Source organism: Lytechinus pictus, chromosome 15, assembly GCF_037042905.1.
Source record: "Lytechinus pictus isolate F3 Inbred chromosome 15, Lp3.0, whole genome shotgun sequence".
Classification (NCBI taxonomy): Eukaryota; Metazoa; Echinodermata; class Echinoidea; order Temnopleuroida; family Toxopneustidae; genus Lytechinus; species Lytechinus pictus.
In genome coordinates, this window is record NC_087259.1 from 20,485,073 (window position 1) to 20,512,264 (window position 27,192).

The 27,192-nt window shown below is 35.9% G+C and overlaps 2 protein-coding genes across 4 annotated transcripts in view; one reads left to right on the plus strand and one right to left on the minus strand.

Annotated features, from left to right (window-relative positions):
* The window catches only part of LOC129277154 (protein eyes shut homolog), a 60,665-nt gene extending 45,687 nt beyond the window's left edge, over window positions 1-14,978 (plus strand). Inside the window, exons 21-33 of the mRNA XM_064110173.1 lie at window positions 353-466; window positions 1,040-1,150; window positions 1,657-1,970; window positions 2,448-2,795; window positions 3,355-3,711; window positions 3,952-4,114; window positions 4,475-4,619; window positions 4,763-4,989; window positions 5,309-5,530; window positions 6,104-6,295; window positions 6,865-7,137; window positions 7,876-9,603; window positions 10,142-14,978. Of these exons, the coding sequence (XP_063966243.1) occupies window positions 353-466; window positions 1,040-1,150; window positions 1,657-1,970; window positions 2,448-2,795; window positions 3,355-3,711; window positions 3,952-4,114; window positions 4,475-4,619; window positions 4,763-4,989; window positions 5,309-5,530; window positions 6,104-6,295; window positions 6,865-7,137; window positions 7,876-9,603; window positions 10,142-10,368 (4,421 nt within the window). The 3' untranslated portion in view covers window positions 10,369-14,978. The remainder of the gene's footprint in view (window positions 1-352; window positions 467-1,039; window positions 1,151-1,656; window positions 1,971-2,447; window positions 2,796-3,354; window positions 3,712-3,951; window positions 4,115-4,474; window positions 4,620-4,762; window positions 4,990-5,308; window positions 5,531-6,103; window positions 6,296-6,864; window positions 7,138-7,875; window positions 9,604-10,141) is intronic.
* A 1,314-nt stretch (window positions 14,979-16,292) lies between these two features.
* LOC135156832 (heme-binding protein 2-like) lies at window positions 16,293-21,852 on the minus strand. 3 transcript variants are annotated; one of them, XR_010295880.1, is made up of 6 exons: window positions 21,703-21,852; window positions 19,792-20,003; window positions 18,980-19,109; window positions 18,190-18,376; window positions 16,757-17,720; window positions 16,293-16,356 (listed from the first exon to the last, which is right to left on the minus strand). XR_010295880.1 is itself a non-coding variant. In XM_064110465.1 (5 exons), the coding sequence occupies exons 2-5, from the start codon at window positions 19,963-19,965 to the stop codon at window positions 17,546-17,548; spliced, it is 666 nt and encodes a 221-aa protein (XP_063966535.1). In that variant the 5' UTR covers window positions 19,966-20,003; window positions 21,703-21,852; the 3' UTR covers window positions 16,293-17,545. The 3 variants fall into 3 exon arrangements, 1 of the variants encoding a protein (XP_063966535.1); XR_010295879.1 differs by having other exon boundaries at window positions 16,293-16,368; XM_064110465.1 differs by having other exon boundaries at window positions 16,293-17,720.
* Window positions 21,853-27,192: the final 5,340 nt, after the last annotated feature.

Below are 27,192 nucleotides of genomic sequence, written 5' to 3' on the forward strand. Positions count from 1 at the left end.
CCTTTACTCCAAAATAAAGGCTTGCAGTCTTTCAAAATGGTAATATTATTATTCTTTCAATTAATTTCAACCTCAAATAAAATGATATGTTCCATTCACATTTTCAGAAAATGAGCAAAATGTGATTTGTTCCAAAATTGGATCGCGAACAGTCGTGAGGTGTGCGGTGGCCTTAAGATGTATTGATATAATTCAAATTCTTCATATTGCTGGATCCTTGTTTGTAATTTTTAAATCTTCTAGACATTATTACACACATATGCTATAAAAATAAAAATTTAACAAATCATTGGTTCAATCTTCCACAAAGCTACCACAAACACCCTTTAATATTTGAATGTCATTTGAATAGGTATCCACTGTATGGTCGAGATTGATGAGTGTGCTTCAAATCCTTGTCTGAATGGAGCAACCTGCATGGATCTCATCAATGGATATAACTGCGCCTGCTCAGCTGGCTATCAAGGTACTCAGCGCCCTGTAACATAAAGCTAAGCGATTGATCACGGGGCTAATTTCTATGATTGACTGCATTAATTATTCTGTGTACGATCAATCATAAAAATACGCCCCATGATTGAATCGGTAAGCTTTATGTTAAGGAATATTGGTTGTGTTCGTGTGACAATTTAGCATACGATTCTCTTTCCTGTGTAAGACTGGATCTTGTACCCTGTGCAGGAGATGTGATTGTAGCCAGTTGGAGGTTTAAGCTCAGTATTGGTGTTAGAGGCACAATTCAGGATGTTTCTCGTAGTTCCAACACCCAACGTGAGTTTAAAAATATAATCAAAATTCAATTGTTGATAGCCCAATGTTGACAATTGTCTTAGAACCTGCTTCATAGTAAGTTGATGCTGTACTGATTTAAGTTTCATTCCAATAACAATACATGGAGGTCATTGCTGAACTAGAAATAAATCAGTGTTTATGATCTTTGTTATGTAGAGATGGTAAGAAATTTGATATTGTTTTTTTATTGTGACAAATGGGCAAATATGAACCTTATTTCATCCTTTTAATGATTTTTTTTTTTCAGGGTTGATCTGTGATCAGGAGATTGATGAGTGCTCATCGAATCCTTGCATGTTTGGAGTTTGCCATGATTTCTTGGACTTCTATAACTGTACATGTGACCCTGGTTATGAAGGTAATTCAATATTTATCTCTCTTATTTGTGTTTCTGAGAGCAAGAGGTTCCCAAAGTTGATGTTGTGACAATCGGCTTGATGGTTTTTTAACAATACCATGAACAGTTTCACCATCATTTTCATCATTGCTGGCATTTTACTTATATTACATCATCACTAGTTGTTGTCATATTCTGCACTACCACCATACTCTCCATTATCTCCATTATCTCCATCATCATTATCAATGCAGACAGAGACTCCAACCCTCTTGCTTGCTATTGATTACTGGTCTGTTTCTTGTAACAGAACATTGATTTTTCAACACTTAAGATTGATCTATCAATTGAAACCTTCCAAGTGATTTCAAATAGGTTTTTTTTTTGCAACAATCCCCTGTTCATTTGGTGAATTACACATCTTTTTTTATTAGATTTTTTTACAGATAAGTTTCTTTCAACGACCCCTGTGTTAATTTAGTGAATTATACTTTTCTTTTCTATTAAACTTTCACTAAATATTCCAGGATTGCACTGTGAGCTAGACATTGAGGAGTGTGCTTCAAATCCCTGCAGCAATGGAGCCACTTGCCTGGAACCACAGATTAACATGTACCAATGCAGCTGTGCACCGGGTACCTTAGGTCCCCTCTGTGGTACCGTCAGTCAGGCCAGCTTTACTGGGTCAGGCTACATCCAGCTACCACCCCTGGCCCAGCTGGCCCTGGAAGGCACCAGTAGTGGTAATGTCGGTAGGCGCCGCCGTGCTGTGGATAGGGTCACCATTGAGTTCAGCTTTGTGACCACTTTGCCAGAAGGTGTTTTCCTCTACAATGAAGGGGTATGTTGCATAACTTGAAATATCATTTAATTAAAATCACACTGACTATAAACAAAAATGTTTATATTTACGAAGTTTATCAATTAACCTGGTAATCGTTATCAATTTTCTGAATTTCAACTTGTGCAACCAAAAAATTTGGAAATACAGTTAATAGAATACCAAGCATTTGGGACTCCATATACAAATAAGCTTTCAATTATATCTTTATTAGCATGGATATTTAAAAAAAAAAGAAATATGTACACTTACTATAAATGTTTCGTATAGATACATACATCAACAATAAAAAAATATAGGCCTAATGTTTTCTTAATAACCATAATGGTAGGATTCCACATTTATAATTTTCCACTATTTATATACATGAAGCACTTAATACATTCAGACAATGTCTCAAGGTAGTTAACAGATATGTTTGCTTACGTTATTTTAAGAGGTATGTTGTTTTTTAATATATTGTTTTTCTTATCTCAGTTGCAGTCCAATGGCTACATTGACCACCTTGTCCTTGAGCTGTATCAAGGTTCATTAGTGGCTTCCATGAATATCGGCAGTGAGTCCGTTACCACAACTGCCAGTGGGAATCTCAACGATGGCACTCCTCACAAGGCAGTACTCACCCTCGACGGGACAACACTCTCGGTCACAGTCGATGAGAGTAGTTGCCAAGAGGAACCATGTTCAGTCAGCATACAACCGACTGTAGCAGGAGGCCCTCTAGAGTTGAACGAGGCTTTGAACGTTGGTGGCATTGGACCAGAAGCATCCCCATACATTTTATCAAAGTTGAAGTCTGTGGAGAGCTTCATTGGCTGTATACAGGTGGGTTTATCATGTGATCAATGATGATCTAGTGCAAGTTCCCTGTGATAATTTTCTGTTAGTTGTATTCCAAATTACAAGTTGGATTAAACACTTTGCCCTAAAAGTAAAAGAAGCTTCATAGCATTTGAAGCATACTCATACATGTATATATGATAGACTAAGATTGAATAGTATTTTAATGCTTTTTAAAGTCATTTTCTTTATACCTATATCTGTATTCTATATAATTGAGCACAACGTCAAAGTAAAAAAAAATTGCTGCAGCCATGATTGTTCCTTTGAAAATCCTTCACCTTTTTCCCTACAAGCAATTGTAAACCCTTACCTTGAACCTAGCCCAATCCATAGTCCTAACCTCCAGATATCATTCTAAACCAGACACTGTTATCACAACACTGAACCCTACATTTATTTAAAGTGAAATTATGTCGGGTCATTGTTGCAGGAGAAAATGCCTGTTTGAGATTACATGTATAGGAGCATTCTATTCTAGTTCTATTTCCTTTGTAAAGTCATTAAAAATATTATTGAACATTCTTCTTTTGATCTTCATTAGGATTTCAAAGTGAATAACCAGCTCCAGAGTTTGTCCCAAGCTGCTCCCACCAACCTTTCACCTAACTCTAAAGCTACCTCTGGACCGACCCCTGGCTGTGTCATCTCCACCCCTTGCCAGACCTCACCTTGCCAAAACGGAGGCACTTGCATTGACTTCTGGTTGTCCTACAAGTGTTCCTGCCCTCTTGGCTTCGAGGGCACCTACTGCGAGATCCAGACCCTGGCCAGCTTCCAGTCCGATCAGTTCCTGCACTTTGGAGCAGATGCTGCAGGCTTGGCTGCCGAAGCGGCTGTGGATACTATCAAGTTTTCCTTCACAGCAGGTAGCCCCGACCAAGGCCTCATCATGTACATGGTAAGACGGTTTAACAGGGATACAGCTTTTTAGACAGAAATAAGAATTTTTATTTTTTCAATCCATGTTCCCAATAAAAATCCCCCTTTTCTATACAAAAGGACTGTTTGTGTACTCCTCTAAAATGAACCACAGTGACTAACAAAGTGTTATCTATTCCTGCTTCTCTCTTCCTTTATCATCTTTTCCCCACTTTCTCCTATTTCCTTAACCAATCTTCATGTATTCATTTCTTTGCAGCCATCTGGTCTGACCATCTCCCAGGCTGGGAATACCTCATTAATCATTCGGTTTTTAAGGCTTGGTGGAGTCTTGTCCAGTGAGATCCCTGTTCCAGTCAGTAACGGTAGATGGTATACAGTAGAACTCAGCATCGTTGAACAGCTTCAACTTGTGATAAAAGGTGAGTTTAAAAGCTAATTTCAGAAGATGCAATCTGCTGTGATGCATATTTGGGTATGAATTGCAATAGATCTACCATTGCTGCTTGAAAAAATTGATACATTAGACAAATTTAAATGGCTCTTAGAACTTACTTATTTAAAACTTCTCATGAAATCCTTTATCAAAGTCTGTTGCCAATTTGAAGAAGAAAAGCTGATCAAATAAGGTTCAAGTGATTTTCTTTCTCAAATGTGCGAGAAACACAAGTTATCCCACATGTATTAGCTTTCAATATAGAAAAACAAATGCATGCATATGTAAAAAGTATTGCTGTTATCCCAGATGTGTATATTTACTGCTTTTCCTATCTCTTCTTCAGTGACTGATATTGAGTCTGGAGTGATCCAGCAAGGTACAATATTAGCACCGCCCTCTATTGACCTTGCAATGCCAGTCCTCTTTGGTAAGCTACATCCTGGAGGTGTCTTTGTGCCACTGTCCACTGATCTGCCAACAACATCAAGGTAAATGTCAAAATGATTTGATGAAACACTTCCTTTGCACTTGAAAGTGTTCTGATTGAAAAACGTATTTTATACATAAATATAGAAAGAAGCACATGTTGTTCTGTTGTCAATGGTTTAATAATTTTTTATTCATTGTTTAGTTTCACAGGATGTATCCGAGATCTATTTATCAATAGCAGAGGGGTGGAGCTTCAGGAGGCCACACCGTATGGATCACGGAGTGACCCCCCTCAAGCCTCCCCAGGGTGCCCTAGGGAGGGGCAATGCTTCCCCTCCCCCTGCCAGAATTCAGGGACATGCCAACCCAGCTGGGAGTGGTACTCCTGCGACTGTACACCAGACTTCTTGGAACCAAACTGCGCTGAAGGTATGGTGTGTTTCATCTCTCATCAATCTTGTAATTAATTATGGTTGTGGTGCCCCCCCCCCCCCCTTAAAAAAGTTGTAAAAGTTTGGAAAAAGTAATTTGATCAAACCTATAAAATGATGAAACTTAAATTATTATATTTTAGAATTGACAGATCTTTTGAGTTTGAAACCTCATTTCATGTTCGGAACTACAAACTTTCAAAGTAATGAATCTTAGGAATATCAAACCTTCAGAATAACTAGTTGTAACTGTCTGAATCATCTTTTACATTCCACAGATGACGTTAATTCTTTGTCAATATTGTCTCCTTCCACAGCCTCAGCATCCACCTACAATGGGCTATCAAGCTACACTCGGATGGTATTAGACTCTGGAATCATCCCCTTTGGGGATAGCTTCTCCATAGAGTTCCGCACCAGGGACCGGTCCGGGATCATCTTACTGATGCGGTTCTTCCATCTCAGCGATGGTCAGGTAGATGACATGGTTCTTCTCCTCGTTGATGGTGACCTCCAGCTGCAAACATACTTTGAAGCAGGTATAAAGATTGATTTTTGTTTGTAGGTTACCTTGCATTGGTCTTCAATAGCCTGAAGTGATGCCACAGGAGGGGGTAAATGCCCTATGTGATTTTTTTTAAAGTAGTGAAAAAATGTAGATGATAAAAAGGGGGAAATAGAAAAAAGGAGGGATAAAATGAAAGAAAGAAGGAAAAGGAGATAGAGTATAAAAGGAGAGATGTCGGCTATGTTACTCTATAATATCCCTCTCATTCAGTCAAGAAAACATATGAAGTCACTAAAAATCAGTAGAGAATGGTGCTATTTCACAGAACAGACGTTTCATGAAATGGATCATGCATTATTCCAGTGCACGATGAAAGTAGAATTCCCATTGTTTAAGCTTCTCTTGCTGAAATGATTTACTTGTACAGGATTTTCAATCCAATTTTAACATCAAAATCTAAAGTGAGAAAAGCCACATCTAAGATACACAAGAAAACTAATCGTTTATTGATGTAGTACAATCATTCATACCACTTTTTTACTTCACTGCTGAAATAAAATCATTTATTACATTGGATTGTTTTAATTTTCTTTGGAAATCATAGACCTGAAGACACTCATTATATCCGACGACGTCACCAATGCAGAGTGGCAGACTGTATCATTCGATAGACACCAGTCCTACATAACGGTACACCATGGGGCGAAGAATTACACCCATGTAGGGAACTTCCCGATCCATAGTGAGACCAGGAACCCCATCATTGCTATGCTCTTAGGAGGGACAAACACACCAGGTACACAGATGTTTAGTGAGCTTTTAACCCGTTGGCTACTGCATACGTCAAACTCCCATAGGTTTTGTACAGGGACTAACCGGTTCCAATAGACATTGGGTTAAGATTAGGGGGTGAGAGAGTTTCTGTGTTTATGATCAGGGCATGGTCCACCAAGTGTAAAGGTTGACCTCAGATATCCATGCATAAAATCTGGGATAAAATCCTATCCTATGGGATAGTTGAACATAATACAACCATTTTTCCTAGGAAATTTGGGAAACCGTAAAGGAGAAGATTGGAGAAACAACTGTTGATTCAATTTTTATGCCTCCAACCACATTAGGTGGTTGTGTAGATAATGATGTGTGAGGATTTGTTGGTCACAGGGTCAGATGTCATTATTCTAACATTTTAGAAGTTAGGTGTGCAATATATTTCTTTTCAACCAATGAAAGAGGCATTGTTTTTCATTGTGTGAGGTCGAGAATCCATCCTCTTTTGTTTTGGGCATTTATATTTATTAGAATTACTACAATAAATTGTGTCTGAATGGTAACCTTCAACCTTCAACCTCCCACTCTGTATAGGTTCCCCACCAGACATGTTCTTCCAGGGCTGTATCCGCAACCCTACGGTCAGTGGTCAAAGACTTCACTACCTCTCGGACCAGACTAACCCCCAACCAGGCTTGACGGTCAACCGTCTCAGTGTTCAGAGTGGCTGCAACTCACTGGACGTCTGTAATCCAGATCCTTGTCCATCAACGGCTTACTGCATTGACCTGTGGAATGACTATCGGTGTGATTGCAGAGATGGATGGGAGGGAGCTGGCTGTGGCACAAGCATAGACGACTGCATTGGTAATTTGATGGGTGGGGTCTTAAAGAGCAAGAAGGTTCAATTTGTTTTCTCTTCTTTACGTAAGAATGCCACGCAATTAAAACTCCAAACGTGGTGATCATTGATGGAAAAAGTGAATTGGATTTAGATCATTAGTTGTTATTTGATATTTTGATAATGATGAATAATTGACAGATGACTTCATAAAATGCTTGACTTCTGAATATTTCCATTTTTTTTTTATTGCGCCTGAATCATTAGTTGTTCACGTTCCAAATTACATAAAATAATTACTTTGACAAAATACCAAATCACGCCATCAAAGCTTTCGCAGTTCACCATATATGATATTGTTCCAAGTTCCTTTTGATAAAACCATACCCCCGTCCCCCCAATAAAAGAATTATGGTAGAACCATGCCAATTCATGTCAAACTTCTAATTTAAACACTATCCTGTATTGCTCTGTTTTCTTGCCGATAGAATTAGAAACCTAGTTTCAGGCAGAAATCTCCAGCGGGGAACACCGGGGATTCCATTTGATTAAAATCATTTTAATGTGAGATAAAACCAATTTTATGAGGATTTGACTAATCTACAACTTTTAAAAATTGAGTTTTAGCTGTTGTTAATCCGCCTCCCCAGATTCTGGTATCTAATTTGTTTTGGAAATTAGTTGTAATGAAATTGATTTTGCAGATTATTCTTGAATAAAGAATATATTACTTATCAATTTCTTTTTTATTTTATTTTCTGCAGGTAACCAATGTCAGAGAGGTTCAACCTGTGTTGATGGTCACATGAACTATACTTGTATCTGTCCAGCTGGCCTGACCGACTCTCGATGTAATACTGAGATCAATGTTTGTGAAAACAACCCCTGTAATGCTGACACTACAGTGATCTGTACCCTTGTCTTTCCATTAGACTTCATGTGCACCTGTCAACCGGGTTTCACGGGAAAGACCTGTCTGACAGATGAAAGGATCTGTACTCAGAATCCCTGTGTGAACAGTGGGGTTTGCGCTCAAAATTACGAAAACACAGAGTATAACTGTACATGTCCAGATTTCTATGAAGGAACGGACTGCGAGATCTTCAACCCTTGTTTCCGTCATGAATGTGTTAATGGTGCTGTATGCATCAGGAATGAATCGTACTACCTGTGCAACTGTCGAGGCGGATATTACGGGAACTTCTGCCAGTTGACTGATGGTTGTTTTGCAGACCCATGCCAGAACGGAGGGACGTGTCTTCGAGATGGCAATAGCTACACCTGCCAGTGCAACCGATACTACAGAGGACGCAACTGCGAAGAGCCTATCAACCAGTGTGACGTCAATCCATGTGCCAATGGAGGCTCTTGTTTCCACGATCTGCAGATGCCAGAGGTGAATTTCACCTGCGTGTGCCTTGCAGGGTACACGGGTGACCTTTGTCAGTTTGACATTGCAGAGTGTGAGTCCAACCCTTGCAAGAATGGAGGAACCTGCATGGAGAGTTTGACACCAGGACAACATTTCTTTGTAGGTTACTTCTGCCAGTGTGTACCTGGTTACACTGGAACCCACTGTGGACAGGACATAGACGAGTGCAGCAGCTCACCTTGCATCAATGAGGGAACTTGCATTGATTTGGTAAATCAGTACCAGTGCCAGTGTCCAGTGCATTTTGGCGGGACAAATTGCCAGCTTGATCAGAGGACGTGTGGGTTAGGTTTATGCCAGAATAATGCAACATGCACAGACTTTCTGAATAATGGCTTTGAGTGCAATTGTCCACTGGGTTATGGGGGAACCCTTTGTGACATGATCATAAATACGTGCGCAAACAACCCTTGCCTGTATGGCGGAAGTTGCAGTTTTGTTGGACCATGTGACTGCACCACAGCACCCATGGGATTGACGGAGTGTGGACAGAATGAAAACTGCCTGCGCAACCTGTGCTCCCAGGCACAGGACTGCAGCGTGAATGCTGATGCCTTCGTATGTGACTGCACAGACACTGGCTACGAGGGTCGTCTCTGCGAAGAGGATGTCAATGAGTGCCTGTCACCGGGAGTTTGTCTCAATGAAGGTCAATGCATCAACGAAAATGGAACGTTCTCCTGCAACTGCTCTGGAACGGGATTCAGCGGAGACTTCTGCACCAGAAACATAAATGAATGCGAGTCACAACCCTGTCTCAATGGTGCTACCTGTATAGACAATAGACCATTCTTTGAATGCAAGTGTGCTTCTGGGTACGAAGGGCCACTTTGTGGAATCGATTCGGATGAATGCGCCAGTCAGCCATGCCAGAATGGCGGGAAGTGTGAAGATCGAGTGAACGGCTACAGCTGCGACTGTGTTAATACAGGCTATGAAGGATCTCAGTGCATAGTGGATGTCAATGAATGTGATATTGGACAAGCTGAATGTGAGAACGGAGCTACCTGCAGAAACATTGAAGGGTCATATGAGTGCAGATGCTCAGAGCAATTCACAGGTATGCTGTTTTCTTCAAATAAATTTACTTCTCATCAATTCAATTTTTACCACCTTGAGATACGTTGTATGAATGATCTCTTAGGGAAAATACAGAAATCCTATTCTTTAAAAGTTATATTCAATTGCTCTTACATGTATATGCCTTCTTCAGCGGCGAATCAATCATTCCCTCTCAAAATGTTACATGAATTAAAATGTAGTATTCCATTACCTATTTCATCTTAAATTTCAGCATTTTCATGAAATGATTTCATTCGTTGTTAGATGCCTTTTCAGTGATATATGCTGTCATTGAGTTCATAATAGGCCCTGTTTTTGATATCATTAGAACCATATTCATGAAGGTGGACTAAGTTTTACCATGGTTTAAATCTGTAAACAGCAAGCAAAAAACACAATTACTAGATGTAGATCTGTGATGACATTGCGACAGTTGATTTTTATTTTAAAAACTTTCTCATCATGAAATCATAGTTTTCTGCAACTACCTCAAGATAAGATTTAACCCTTGCCCTTTGGCCTTTTATGCTCCATAGGTACACGGTGTGAGACTGCATTGGCAGCTGTGGCATCCAACCAGATCGTAATCATTGTCCCGCTTGTCATCGTTCTGGTCCTTCTGGTTGTTCTCATCATTTGTGGATGGTGGTACCTGAGACAATCCAGGAAAATGAAAGGCAAATACAACCCAGCTAAGGAAGAGTTAGATGGAGGCATGCCATTGGCTGCTTTTGAACTGGAGACAGATGAGAGGCTTATATGAGGGTTTCTGATTGATGGATTTAGGAAGATGTGTGCCAAACCAAGAAGGAAAGAGTTGGAGGCATGTCATTGGCTACTTTTGACTTGAAACTGATGTGAGGATTATATGAGGCATTCAGATTAGTGGATTTAGGAAGATGTCTGGAGATTGATGAGAGGCTTATGTGTGAAGGTCTGTGATTGGTGGATTTAGGAAGATATGGGCAAAGTCAAGATATAATTAGATGGAGGCATGCCATGGGCTGCATTTGCATTGGAGTTAGATGAGAGGCTTATATGAGGGATTCTGATTTGTGGATATAGGAAGATGTGGGCCAAGCCAAGTAAGAATTAGTGGAGGCATGTTGTCAGTTGTTCTTTAAATGGAAACTGATGAGAGAGTGGTGTTAAGGGATTCTGATTGGTGGATTTGGGAAGATGTGGTCCTAGCCAGAAAAAAAAGAGGTAGATGTAGGCATGCTATTGGCTGATTTTCAACTGAACACAGATAAAAAGCTATGTATGGGTTCATCATCATGATAATTGATTTAAGATAACGTTTCATGAAACACTTCAGTACTAAGTTGTCATTCTCTGACAGTTTACCAGTGCATCTCAGCCAAATAATACCAAGACTTTCACATAATTTATTTAGAGCTGACAACTTAATATGAAACACCCTAGGTCAACAAGCCAGTAGAATTAATACCAGTGTAAATCCAGCTGCATTGAAGAACAGTTTGTAACTTTTTTAAAGAATACTCCTCTTTAGCATGTTCTGTTGGTAAAACAAAAGCATGACATTGGCTACATTGGATCTAGAGATAATGTCAGTTTTATATGAAATGATGTTCCACTGGCTGGTAAAGAAATACCATGACTAGAACAGCTTGATGGAGAGTGATAGAGGTTATGAAATTTAAATGTATTTAACAGAATGGGGACCTAATAGGCTATATCTAAGCAACAGAATGAAATTACACATTGTTTTTGTACCTAAAGATACGAAAGTGCTAGTACAGTATTAAGTTAGATTTTAGGAACTACTGACTGGATAAATATGTGGACCAAAGGGATAGTTAATCCTTCATGAAATTGAATAAGTTAAAAAGAATGGATTGAATTCATGATTGTTCACATTTCCCATTTATACACCTATTCACCAAAATGTTAAAACTCAAAGTGAAAATCATTACGAATACAATATATTGCAGTTGCAGCAACCAAAATTTTTCAAAAAACGATTCTAATTTTATTTCAATAATTCATCAAGGTCTATTTGGTTTGAAGTTCCCCTTTAAGTTCAAGGTGTTACTAACTACCATATACATGTATCACAGTAAAGTATGTTACTTTCTAATTTATACCAGGTGCTTGTTATTTTATATTTTATCTGACGTTGTATTTCGCATTAGAAATATTTTGATGTGTGTTCATCAATGGAAATATTCTATAAAGGCCATATCAACAATCAATGTCAAGTTTATAATAGTAAAGCTGAATAAAAGTGCTTTTTTTATCATTCACTGTGACTTTGAAGGCAGAAGTTATTTACATGCACTTCTTTAAAATAGTATTTCATCTGAATGCATTCATATATATAGTATTTTTACAGATATTTTAGTAAAGCTTTTTAATATTTTCAGGTTCCCCAACCGTTTAAAGATGATGTCTTTCTTAAGTTCTTTTGAATTCACCTTGACAAATTTTTGTAAAAACCATGCAATACACTTTCTACTCAAAATTTATTAAAATCCTATTCTATTTTTATTTATCAAAGACTTAACATTTTTTACTTAACCTCCTTATATATTTGTAATGGATTTAAAACATGAATGAAATTTGTACTTTGAAGCTGCAAATTTATTTAGTTTTTGTTCCCTGTTGTCTTCATGTCAAAATCATTTCTACTTATTATGCATAAAGGACTTCATCATTATTTGGCCAAATTCATTTCCAATATATTTTGGTGTTGCTTTTATAGCCATGTCCCTTTCATACAGATAGTGGTCAACATTTCTACTTGTATAGTGCAAGGGTACAAAATACAGATATTAAAATCAAATGCCTATTTTTTTTTTTTTTTATTCTGAAGATGAATTTATTTTATTCAAAAGAAAATATGATGGTAACAGCTTTTTTTTTTTCTTTTCTTTTAATCCCAAGTCCAAACAGAACACAGAGCGCTTAGAAACACCAGTAGTAAGCGCCTTATAAATGTTATGTATTATTATTATTATTAACAGCTCCAAAAATCTTTAGCATGGGACTGTTACACTGTCATGAGAATGTTTGTGTTGTGAGGAATTTTATTACAATATCACTCCAGGCTGCTATGACATTTGAAACAAAAGTAGTAACACAAATTTATGGCTCAGTTTTATTGTCTGCAGAGGTTTGTATTTTCACATTTTTTGTGAATATAAATATTTCTTCCAGTTCCACTTCCCAAATGTGCAATTGCCTTAATGCTTTTTTTTTTCATTTTTTATATGGACAAGTTCACCTTGACAATAGAGCAATATCAAGAGCTACAAGTATTTTCTATATGCATATTTTTGTGTGAGGATGATTTTTAATTCAAAATTCATGTGCATGAGTACGAAATCCGAATCATGACTTGAAATTGAGCAAAAATTGTTTATTTTGATGTTAGCTCTTGAATGAGGCTGAAAAATATATTATAACATGGGTATTTGTGTGTGTTTTACAGGATTTTCATTCAGGATATTGTTTCAATCTGTGAAATGATTTGAATCTGAAATATTATTCATGCTGAGATTATAGTTATAGAAGAATCATGGTACAATTTTGAAGGCTCTGCATAAAAAAATGTTGGACCAAATGCACATTGCTTGTTACTAAATGACCAAAATTGACTAATTTTAGTATTCATTAGGAAGTATTCAAAGATGTGTTACTGTTTATTAATATTCACCATGGCTGTTCAAGATTAAGGTACATATTGAAATTACATGTAGTATGAGGCTTTGGTTATTTTGGCTTGTTACATAATCATTAATGGCTCAACAATATTCAACAATACATTTGGTTTTTAGTTTTATCATTAGAGGCTCAATATCTTTTTTGTGTGTCTGTTTTTTATGTTTTTTGTTATGGCTGTATTGTTGATGTAATGAATATAATGTTTGGTAATTATCAAATGTACGTGTGCTGCCCATCTATTGTCTAGTCTATGAATATCAATCCATGTTTATACTGCTTTTCAAACTTATGCATTTCATTGTGTGATGTGAGCTTATTACAACTCTGATATTGTGAGTATATAATGATATATTTGTGTATGATTAAATTATTTGTATATATTATAAACTACATGTATTTACTTATATAGGTATTTTGATACCAGTACAAAAAAAATGCAACAAAATTTACATCATGTCTTTGTGGGAGGAGTCCATCCTTCAGTGATTGTTATTGGAATGTTGAAATATTAGGGGAAAAGAGACAAATTACTTATTTTGTAATTTACAAATATGTATCTGAAAACTCTTTATGGCAGGCCATTGAGACTTATTTACTATTTTGGGTGGTAACATCATAATCAACCCCTGTTTTGACTTTAGATTATATAAGAATTTGTCAACACTTCTCTAATGCTAAATTTCATCATATTTATATTATTTCATAAAAAAATACATAATGTAACAATTAATGGAATTCATTCTACACCCATAGATCCCTTTTTCTTTTGATCAAATTCATTTTGGGTCAGCTGCAGACTGTAATGATTTATGCTAGGTGAATGACTTGCTGCCAACTGGTGTCTGGCACTCCATAAAACTTTGGTCCGAATTCTCTTTTCACATGTATAGATTTTATCATGTTATATATTGTGCCTCATACTTGTAAACATGGACTTTACAGCGACCACTGTTTTTCATGCATGGTTGTTACGGTATGAAGTATTTCTGAATGTCAAAAACTACAATTTTTTTAATAGAATTAGGGTTAACTTATACCTTGGTCACATTTGTTCTACGGCGGCCGTACGGCGAGTCGAAAACAGTTGTTTTATTCATTTTTATTCAAATCACCTATATGTAGCTGGTACAAAAAAAAATTAAAACGGCTGTTTTCGACTCGCCGTACGCAGCATCAAATACATTTCATTTCAATTTAATCTAAATTATTAATTATTCTGTTTATGTGTACTTGAAATTATTTTAATATGTGAGTAATGAAATATAAATCGAATACAGTAAAATTTAATTACCTTGCCTTTAATGTGTAAATGTCAGACCACTAGGTTCTTGTATTGTAAAGCATTGTGATAATAAGAAATGCACAATTTCTATATCAAGTTTACTATCAACCATTCAAAGTGAATAATTTCAGTAGCTTTGAATTTTTAATTCCAATTTTTTTTTTACAAGTTTTATGAAAAGGCCTGAGATTGTATAGCAAGTAGCCATATTTATTCAGTTTATTCCTGTGTAATATCATGAAAGTAAATGTACTCTTGATGACTTCCTGTGTGCAAGAAATGGAGATTGTTGTAAATTCCATGTTTTTGTATGTCGTAAATGAATTGTAATGAAAATAACTTGTATATTGCTCATTTTTACAAGGATGTAAATATATGTCTATCTATAAACCGCACAAAATGAAGATATCTTTGAATTATTGTTGTGTTTTGGGAGTAACCATTGTTCAATTTACTTATCAATATTTGCATTACAGTTTTTTTTTTTTTTCCACACAAGCCCTTGTTCTTCACCATATCTTGCAGATTCAAATCAACATTCATTTGCACTTTTCGCTTTAACTCAATCCATCACTGAACTCGCTCTCATGTTAATCAAATAGAGAAGAATCAACATACTTAATCACAGAAGTGATTTGCCACTCCTAATTTACACCTTATCAAAGTCAATTGCCATTTAATGGAATGCATGGAAAGTAGCTTTTGCTCGCAAATTTTTACTTTTTTAGCATGGGCACAAGCGATAGCTTGGCATACAAATATTTGTGCACATAATTGGTGTGAATTTTGTTTGACCATTAATAATTAGTGTGTTAAGGTGTCAAGAAACTTTACTTTAAAATGGAGCTTATATTTCACTTATACGTTCTAGGTCAACAGCTTCATGCATTGCAACCACAATAAAGCCATCAAATTGTGGGTGACAAGTTTTATTTTTAATAATAATAATAATAATATAGAGTATTTATAAAGCGCCAAATCCACATTGATTATGTGCTCAAGGCGCTGAAATATACTTGGTATATTATTATTACCCCGGCTGTAGCTGAGCGGCCATATAGGCGCTAAAGCATTCAAGGAATAAATCCTACCGGGTACCCATTCACCTCACCTGGGTCAACTGCAGCACAATGTGGATAAATTTCTTGCCGAAGGAAATTACGCCATGGCTGGGATTCGAACCCACGACCCTCTGTTTCAAAGTCCGAAGACTAATCCACTGGGTCACAACGCTCCATTTTTGCATGCAATTGCTTATATTCATGCATACCCTTGAAACAGAAGCCGTACAAAGTGCTTGAATATTAACTTTCATTGCATTCAGCCCAACATGCTGCAGAAAACTATACAAAAAGCACATTCTTGAATTTGGTTTTAGTTCTTCATAATAATCTTTATTTCAGCCTTCAAAATAGATTACGTTATCAAATAATGTACACTAATCAACACCTAACAAAAATATTACATCAATTGTGGGATAGGTAAATGTTTTGAGTCAGAATCACCCAAAATATTTGATTCCATTCGTGACCTAACTTTCATTGTTCAGCTGCAAAACATTTGTTATAATCTGTCCCCTCATACATTACAATTTCTAGAGATGTTTCTCCTCGGCTGGGAGGGTCAAGACAGTGCTCTCTCATAGGCTGTCAGCTGATGTACAAAATTCAAGATTCCAAGGGGGTGTGTCGCATCCATCCCCACTCATTGAAGTGTGACAGTATTTTCAAAAACTCTGTAAACAAAGTCATGGTGGCCATGAGTGTTAAGGCCACCGCACACCTTACGACTCGTCTGCGACCCGATTTCAGAATAAAATGTAATAGAATTTGATGCTAATATTGAGACTTGGAATAAGTTACTGTGTAATGTTCTAAATCATCGTACGAATACCTATGATCAAATTTGTTACTATGCTATCATCCTTCTTAGAATAAAAGCAAATTTAATATCTAGTCGTAATGACGTCATAGCAGTCTTACGATTGGCTACGATTTGAAACTAATTTGGACTTTACTCCAAAATAAGGGCTTGCAATTTTTCAAAATTGTTATAATATTATTATTTCAATTAATTTCAACCTCAAATAAAATGATATGTTCCATTCACATCTTCAGAAAATGAGCAAAATTTGATTTGTTCCAAAATCGGGTCGCAGACCAGTCGTAAGGTGTGCGGTCGCCTTTATGTCTGTGAACAGAGATCCTATTTTACTATCTCTATTTCCACACACTACCCCTACATAATAATGTGCAGAAATATACATGTGTAATATTATGAATTAAAGATATGTCAACAAACCTTCTGACGTCACTTAAGCAAAGTATTATTGTATTATATTACTGTAAAGATCCCATAAAGAACAGGGAAGGTTCAGATCAGATGATGATGATTATGCATCAGGTACATGCAAAATAGCTGACAGATATCAATATAATTTCTAAATAACCTTTTTCATACAAAAAATAAAACATACAATCGTACACTCTAAACTATGAACACAATGATTCATTCATAACTTTTATCATGGCAAATAAGAGCATTTTTAAATAAAATGAATAAACGCAGGTAAATTTATTGCTTGAGTTGAATATTGGAGGACCCCTGCATGACTTGAAGACAAAGCCTTATTTTCGTTAGCTTTCATGGAAATTTTTACCCAGGGTAGCATGAGTTGTATGAAATAACATGTAATGCAATTTAATTCCTCACAGGAAAACCATAGGAAAGGCACTAGTTAATTTCACTATCAACAAGACGAGCTTCTTATTAGAAATAACGGGAAGTTGATATATTTTTTGTATAAGTCTTCCCTTTTTTATAAGACTTTCCTTCAATGGTCAGGCATAACTCTTAATTCGTGGTTCTAAATCAGATCTCGTGCCTTGCAAAGACCTTCCAATGTCAATATATTTTTTTAAGTCTTTATCTTTTTACAAAACTTTTCAGCCATAGTCTCGCCAAGTAGACTCTATTTCTTGGCCATAAACCAGACTTCATTGTGCCTCGAAAAGACCTTCCAGGGTGAGTCATATCCCGCTGTGTAGATGTAACCGTGATCGTAGTCCCACTCATCCTTGAGGTCGGCAGCCAGGACTCCGGCATTGAACAGGTCTTTCGTCTCCGACATGTAACCAGGGAAAGATCTACAATTAAATATAAAGTGAAGTGAAGTTCTTGTTTATGTGTTAAAAGTGATGATATCTGTTAGAAAAGAAATCAGTAGGTTCCCCCCTCCCCTAAAAAAATGATGATAATTAAGTATAACAATAATAATAATAAAATTATAAATTTAAAAATAAATAAATGAAAGAAACAGTACAAAAGAACAAATGACAATTTTTTTTTTCAAATATATATTGTTTCATGTCATATCCTTTCAATTAAAGGGGGAAAATCCTTATGTTGAAAATATTGAAAGAACAGTATTGAACATAAGCATCATTATACTAAGTATACAGATTGACTATAAAAAATGACCACACTTATGTGTGCAATTTTATTTACTCATAATACTACTCTTGGTGCTTTGTATCACAACCAATCAAGGGTTCTATTAGTTCTGAATTCTGATTGGAAATAATATCAATAAATATTCAGATATCTATATATTACCTGACAAAGATCTTGCTTTGGCGCTCTGTCCTCAGGAAAATATCTGGATTTTTTGGTTTAGGGGCCGTAGCATTCTGATACTTGTAGGGAAGATAGAATGACAGGGTATAGTCATCGATGAAGTGCCCAGTCTTGGCATCAATCGTAGCTCTAATGGTGACAGGCACTGCCATTTCAATTTTAACTCCTTCAAAAAGAGAAAGATAAAGGGTGATTATTAAACACTGGTTGCATAATACACTCACCTTGGCTGCCTTTGCTTGATAGATTTTCATTTCTTAATTTTGTTTTAAAAGAGTAAAAAAAAAGGTGTATATTTATTTAAGAAAGTATTAAGTCGGAGGCAGGCCACAGTAGGAAAGGTTTGGGCAACTGCCCCCACATCTACCCCCTAATTATTATTCAAGTAGCGCAAAGGAGAAAACAGGGGATGGGGGAAAGATTTATTGAAAAGAGAGATCTGGGTCATTACTATACAAATTATTTGTACCTCTGATCAATTGAAGACAAAAAATATATATCATCTAGGGTTGTCTAGCACGGTCGCAACCCTCCCCATTAACAAAATGCCTGTGAGTTCAACTTGGATAAAGTTATAAATTTGCCATGAGTTGACTTCAATCCAATTGAATTAAGATTCAGCCTGGAATTCACAATTTTAAGAGGCAGGAAATAAAAGGACCACATCCATTTTGTTTATAAAAAGACGCTCCAGTATTTTGTAACATTGATAGGAAAATAACCATGCAATTAAAAAAATATATATAAATCCTGTGTATGTCACACTTACCAAGCTCATTTTCTCCCTGGATGTAATCAAAAAGCTTCATGAACATTTGCTCTTGAGCTTGATCAAAGGCGACCCCAGACAGAGTGGTGCTTGCCCAGTTAGATACTGAATATTGGCGCTCCTCCCAGGTCTAGCGAGAGGTGGAGAGAGAATGAGAAGGAGAAAATGAAAGAGAGACAAATACAAAAATATTTCTAAACACAATCGCAATCAAATTAAACTGTATGTTCTATGGATTACTAGTACTTGGCCTAAATATTAAGTCCTTGTTTATCTGTGCTTCTCTATGTTTATTTCAATATGAGCCATCATATGAACAAAACAAATATAATTTGATATCTTGCATTACTAATTAGACCAATAAATTGAAATTGACTTTAATTGTATGAGGGTAGAGAATGAGACTGAGAGAGAAGGGTAAGGAGAGGGAGGGGGAGAGAAGAGGGATAATAGTGACGGGAGTGAGAGGGTTAGAAAAGGTTAGAGGGGAGAGAGAGGGGGGAGAGGGGTATCCTAATTAATATGTACAAGGTATTGACATCGTTGTTTATATTCTTTCATCAATGAGACGTGAAATGTGCCGCAGAAGCCTGTATTATTTCTCGATATTATTTCACAATGTGAAATCAAACCAGTGATATAAACTTTATATCAATACTAGTTAATGATAGATATGTCATCAAATCATATCAAATATTTATACCACATAACCTCTACATTCTGAACTGGCATTTAGAAATAATGTTACATTCCCCAGCTACAAGAGACAAATCTAATCTAATAAACCTAAACCAAAAAAGGACATTGCGTACCTGATGTGTGTCATCAACGACAGAGTACTTTGGACAGTCGAGGCCATTGCAGAAAGAGGGCGGCCCATTTTTCTTGGTTGCTGTGTTTCCATGGTTACTGTTCACAACACGTCCGTGAACAATAAGAGACATGGATGCCATGACAAACAGGGAAATGATCATATTTGACTTCATATTCAATAGTAGTTAAGTGTCTTCCTTGTAGATAGAATCTGCAGGAAAGAAAATTAAACGGTACATCGGTTATAGTGTAACTTTCATGGATATGACGACAGTAAAATATAGGCCTAAATCAGAAGTCCTCATTTTATTAGAGGAATATGGTGCTGGGAAGCATATCAATGGAATAATTATGGATGAACAATAAAGGAATAAAAAATAACTTTTTTAAAATACTGAGAAACGTTGAGTTAATTATTATAAAATATGTATAAATATTTTGAATGATGAATAGGTGTATAAAAATGAACATATTTACAATGATGAATAGGTGTATAAAAATGAACATATTTACAATGATGAATATGTGTATAAAACTGAACATATTTACAATGACGAATAGGTGTATAAAATGAACATATTTACAATGATGAATATGTGTATAAAAATGAACATAGTTACAATGATGAATGTGTTTATAAAAATGAACATATTTACAATGATGAATATGTATATAAAAATGAACATAGTTACAATGATGAATGTGTGTATAAAAATGAACATATTTACAATGATGAATAGGTGTATAAAAATGAACAGATTTACAATGTATAAAAATTAACATATTTACAATGATAAATGTGTGTATAAAAATGAACATATTTACAATGATGAATGTGTGTATAAAAATGAACATATTTACAATGATGAATAGGTGTATAAAAATGAACATAGTTACAATGATGAATATGTATATAAAAATGAACATAGTTACAATGATGAATGTGTGTATAAAAATGAACATATTTACAATGATGAATAGGTGTATAAAAATGAACAGATTTACAATGTATAAAAATTAACATATTTACAATGATAAATGTGTGTCTAAAAATGAACATATTTACAATGATGAATGTGTGTATAAAAATGAACATATTTACAATGATGAATAGGTGTATAAAAATGAACATAGTTACAATGATGAATGTGTTTATAAAAATGAACATATTTACAATGATGAATATGTGTATGGAAATGAACATATTTACAATGATGAAAATGTGTAGAAAAATGAACATATTTACAATAATGAATTTGTGTATAAAAATGAACATATTTACAATGTATAAAAATGAACATATTTACAATAATGAATACAAAATTGTATTGTAAACGTTCATTCACTCTACTGTATTATCAACAAGCAAATTTCATCAACAAATGATTTATATTACTATTCCATGAATGTTTATATATATATATATATATATATATATATATATTCATTTATAGATGAGAATATATAACCAAGATGACACAGAAAAGGGGGAAAGAAAGGACAATTTAAGTGAGTGCAGAGGAAATAAAGAATATTGAAGAAATATGTTGTAAGTAATTTTGTTAAGTTAAAAAGATTCTAGCTTAAGTATAATCAGACTTTCAGTATGATTTTGATATTTTTAGCCTAATATCGACATCCACATCAATTAGGTTAATTAATACACTGTATATTTAGCTTTTCGTATAGAGCTTAATATTTCCACCTGAAAGTATACATGTAAATACCAAACAAAGTCGAATTTTGTTATAGCGTAACTGTTCTCAGTGCAAACGAACCGCTGACAGAGACTCAGAGAGTGATTCCTATTTGGTTACAGCTATATTTTAATGATTTAAATAATGATTTACATCATGATTTACATTTAGTAATATGAACATGATCACGATGAAAATAGCTTGGTTACTTACCAATGTTTTCTTTTACTTCAGCTATGGTTTGTTGAAATCAAACGTTAGATCTAGGACGAGGGTTCCAGGCGAGTACTCAGTGGTATACCGTACTCAGTACAGCAAGTATGTATATCATATATATGTAATAAGGATGTATTCCTTTCTAGCGCTAGCATCACCGCTCATTACGTCGTACGTAGCAGACGAAAAAACAACACGATTATTTTCGTCAACAGTCCGTGAAAAATATTTTTGGTTCACAGTCCAATTAGAATTACGATAACATAGGCCTTTAAATCCAAATTTCCTCTTAAAATGTGCATTTTATAAATTATGTGAGAAATATAATCTCTTAATTACTTAATAAAATGATAAAGCAGGCTTTTTACATACTTATTGATGAATTATTAATAATCTACGACTGGAAAAATTATAACCGCATTCTACCGTTTATGCAACCTCACGTGTACTGCTCACTGATGCGTAGCTTAGCAGCGTGCGCTATTCATTCAAGCAGGGAGTTTTTTTTATTCAAGCAAGGCATTGTTATTGAGATAGTTCCCAAGTTCCCACTAAGATTCAAATGTTCACTAGCTAGACATTTGTGTACAGTACGTGTTTCTCATAATTATCATGAATGATAAACATGCAAACATACATTCGCTACACGGGACTAAAAGAAGTTACCGAGGGTTCGGAAGTGTTGATCTGAAAGAACATCACTTAGTAATATTGTCTTTCAATTTGAGGTGAAATTATAATCGTCGAAACATTGACCCTAAAGGGATATAGGAGGGGTGCTGGGGTTGCACCATAAAGCAGCACCCTCCCACACACACACACACACACCTGGAAATCTCATTAATTCATGTCATTTAATTGAGAGCGAAAACCTTTTCCTTTTTGCCACAATTACCTTCTTTTTAGATTAAAGCCCCCTTTTTGTGTGTTTGTTTAATTGTTTGTTTGTCAACAAATCTAAACCAGCACCCCTTCTTTAACATTCTTTCCCAGGCTCCTGAGTCTTTATTCCTTCCAGCAATATATTCATTTTCACTTGCATGCTTGTGCATGTTATTTCTACGTTTTTGGAAGTTTATATTTGTTGTGTGATGGGCCTATTCATTTCATAGTCACCCTTATAATTATTGTAATCTCATTTTTATTTTTATTATACCTCTAACCAGTGAGTCAATGAGTTTTCAATAAACAATCTCGACTTTTTAATCCTAAGTTTTGGTAGCTTTAATTTAACAACTTTATATATATATTTTTTTTCATTCTGAAGACTCATTTCGTTATTGATAAAGTGACACTTAATTATTGTTTCCTCTGTATATGAGCATTATTTTTAAATGACTGAAGCGATTTTTTTTTTCACGGCTCAGTCACTACACCCACCATAGATCTACACCCCCTTGAAAGATGTTCTTTGACACCATTCAGTCTTCCAACTACTAAAAATATGCATCATGAGCCAAATAGACCAGTTCTTAGTTACTTCATGGGCAATTTTGGTCAAAGGACCTTTCATTTCCTTCATTATGATTGGCAGATTTCAAAGCAAGATGATTATGTAAGCATGCCTTACATAACAAGATAAAGAAATTGAATAGACCAAGTGACTAGAATAGCACACCAATGAACGCCCTATGAACATGATGAAGGTAATTTGTTGCATTTCAACTTTGGATGCATTGGCATGTTGTTAGAACAATGTACTTGGCCAACTTTGAAATTCCATGAATTCCAGTCGCTATAGTGGACGTATTGTTGCTTTTTGTAGATCTAATGAAAAACACAATACAAAAGAATGTAGGAATAATCAAGACATCAAAGTCGGTGTGCTCATCTCATTAGATTTTAAACCACCGTGTCACTTTAGTACAATGACCTTCTGATCATGCGCAGAATTGAACTACGAAATGGCTTACATATCGCATATATCGCAACAAAACCATTATCATGATTATAGACTTATAACAGCCATCGGAAAGAAAACGTCATGAAAGGCCTTATCACTAACATAATAAATTTTGGTAGATGATAGTATACGTTTTACCTACAGCCCCAAATACATAGCCCTTGACGCGGGGGTGCCCGCCCCCCAAATTGTTATCGCACCCCCCCCCCCCCCCTGATCGGACCGCCGGACTTACACTACTGGAAATGAAGCGCAGGGGCGTGATATGGTGTTATGATAGGGGACAATTTAAATTGAATTTATTCCTTTTTTCTTTACAAGAGTATAAATATTAACTATCAGCTCAAATCCACATTTAAACTTGAAAAACGCATATTTTCCATTCTCTTTCTTTTTATTTTTTTAATTTTCTTCTCCTTTCATTTTGAAACATCATAGGACGAAGATCCTTTGCCAATTCCTGTATAGCCACCACTAAAACATGCCATCAATAGCTAATCCAGATTAGAATTGCATGGTATTCATACTAATCGGCCTGTAACAAGGTTGATCTCGATTCAAATATTTGTGGTCCTGGTCTTGCGTTGGCGTGTCTTTCCTTATTAGAACCTAGTAAGTAGGTATATGGACCGATTGAGCTCGAGGGGTATAGAATTGCATTTCTTATAAACCAGTTCGTAGTTGCTTCATGGACAATTTTGGTCAAATGACCTTTCATTTCTTTCATTGGGATAGGTAGATTTCAAAGCAAGATATTACGTAAGCATGCCTTACATAGCAGGATGAAGAAATTGAATAGACCAGGTGACTAGAATAGCACATCAATGAATACTCTATGAAGGTATTTGTTGCATTTCTACTTTGAACGCATATTTATAAGAGCATTTTGTACGATGTACTTGGCAAACTGAAATACCAGTCATTCGTGCATGGACGCATTGTTGTTTTTTGTGGATGTAAATGAAACATAATTAAAACGAATATATGAATAATCAAGACATCGAAGTTGGTGCTTATCTCATTAAATGTTAAACCACCACGTCACTTGAGTACAAATGACCTTCTTCTGATCATGCGCACAATCTTCTGATCATGCGCAGAGTGGAACTACGAGCTGGCTTATTAGAGCCCAGTAAATACGTATGGACCGATTGAGGGGTATAGAGTTGTATTTTTTATTCCCTTGCTCCCGTTTTTCACTACTTGAAAATTCACAGAGGCGGTTGTCCCCCCCCCCCCCCCCACTCCCGTGGCACTGCCTCTGAATTCGTTTAGCCAAATGAATAAACTATAATGTAGACAATCATCTGCCAAGTCTTCGAGTCGTCTAAGAAAACTTTTTATACAGCTCATATGCGGATCCAGGGGGACCCCGAGGGGCCCGGGCCCCCCCCCCCCCCTATTGGCGGACCAAAAAAAAGGAAAGAAAGAAAAAAAGGAGGGAAAAGAGAAGAAAAAAGAATAGGAGGAAGACGAGTGAATAAAATAAGATGAGGGGAAGACTTGGAAAATAAAAAGAATCTTTCATGTCACTATAATTTTCGCTCGCGCTTCGCGCTCGCGTTCCCTGTTAGGTGATTTACATACATGTATCTCGTTCAATATGGAGCTTAAATATCAAGTTTGGAAGTCATTATACAATATATATTTCACCTCGGAAATCGAACTTTCATTATTTTGTGTGGTTTCCAAATAATTTTTTAAAAAGTGCTCTGTAAAAATGAAAGTCTTATGGTCTGAATATTAAAATGTTAATATCATCAGATTTCTCACCCTCATTAGGCATCAATGAATAAGATTTAATAATTACATTGTCCGTTTTGTTTCATCGCTTAGCAAGAGGAATAGGAAGATAGTCATCATTTTCATATGATGACATGTCCTAGGGATGTCCCGGTCCTATGTCAAAACTCAATGTAATGATAATGAAAAATATCAGCTCTTTATTAAGTGCGATCCATATCCACCTCACAATTTTCCTACAAACTGCTTGAAATATAGAGCTGAAATTGACTTTTTTTTCAGATCGGAATATGAAATGGTTTAAGATTGCGCTTCGCGCTCGCTTTGATTTTCATGATAACAGATGTATTTAGAATACCTAGGGCTAAATATGAAACGCGCGCGCATCTTTATTCAGATACTCAACTTGTTCTCTATGTAAATCATTATCCAGTTTCAGAGCACAATATCAAAATTTTATGCTCGCGCTTTGCGCTTGCAACATTAATGTAGGAAGATTTTCTATAACTCATCCTTTTCATGATTTAAAAAACATGAATAGAGTGTCTCGTTGTAGGTCTAAATCTCGAAATTTTCCGCTCGCATCAATTGTTTATATACCTATATTCTTTTTATGTTTCAAAAAGTGCTTAGAATTTCCATTTGTTTAGGTCAAAATGTAAAAAACAAATGTCAGCTTGCATTATTCAATTGTTGAAAAATGTAACGTCTTCATGCCTAACTGCAAGAAGTCTGTTACAGATACCTTTTCCATCAGTTCATTTCTGCTCGCACTTCGCGTTCGTAGTAATTATTTAGTTGTATGTTCATCTTTTTCAGGATAACAAACATTGCCCAGAATGTTGAAGTTTTTGGAATAATACATTAAAATTTCAACAAAAAAAATATCTCGCGCTTCGCGCTCGCATTATATGAATAAGGATTATTAAATTATATATTCATGTTGATTTATTTAAGAATAAAGCTAGGAAGGTACTATGAGGACTTCCCCTTTAAAGAAACAAACAAAGGGGAAAATATGGCTGAAAAAAAATCCGGCCCCCCCCCCCCCTATTGGCGAAGGCTGGATCCGCCCCTACACATCGCATGTTTAGGGTTTACATTTCGTCAGTCCAAAGTTGTTTGCAATTACAATATGCAACAAAACTCCAATATCATTTAGCAACGTTAGTTTAACGTCTGGAATTTCAATTATGACGTGTGATATGCCACATTGCTGCAATATTACTGGACAACATAAAGTGCAGACATCGTAGGATTATGTGTATCGTAGCTTCTATGGGGGGGGGGGGGGGGCTTCTACCAATAATTCTCCAGCGTTGCTCCAACGTCATTCCAGACCTATCCAAAAGTTTTTCAACATTTCTAAACATAATTGTGTTCCATTTGTGTAGCGCAGCTAATATAATTGCATATACTCTCCTGCGCCTGATATTTGATATCATTATTTTACCCCGGCTGTCTATAATGAGCCGCCGTATAGGCGCTAACGCATTCAAGGAATAAATCCCACCCAATGCATACACCTCACCTGGATCGAGTGCAGCACAAAGGAAAACATGGCTGGGATTCGAACCCACGTCCCTCTGATTATATAGGCTATTTCAATCCATTTCAGTAACTCTGTCTAGTATTCCGTACAATGGTCTTTTTTTCCTATCATGAAGTTAGGCCTAATATCTGATATCCCCTTTTTCTACCGGCAGCCCGAACAACTCGTGGCAGATCGTCCCATGCAGGCGCTGTTCTCGACTATAAAAATTGGAGCATCTAGTTAACAGTTATTCAATCAAATGAAAATGGCTTATCGTGGGTATCAGAGAGTATATACGTAGAAGACT

What these genes read in the sequence shown, in the direction of transcription:
- LOC135156832 (XM_064110465.1), bottom strand. Translation starts at nt 19,965, where the DNA reads ATGAAGTCAAATATGATCATTTCCCTGTTTGTCATGGCATCCATGTCT. An exon ending in TCGTTGATGACACACATCAG is followed by an intron (nt 19,110 to 19,791) that starts GTACGCAATGTC and finishes ACCTCTCGCTAG; the next exon opens with ACCTGGGAGGAGCGCCAATA. An exon ending in CCAGGGAGAAAATGAGCTTG is followed by an intron (nt 18,377 to 18,979) that starts GTAAGTGTGACA and finishes CTCTTTTTGAAG; the next exon opens with GAGTTAAAATTGAAATGGCA.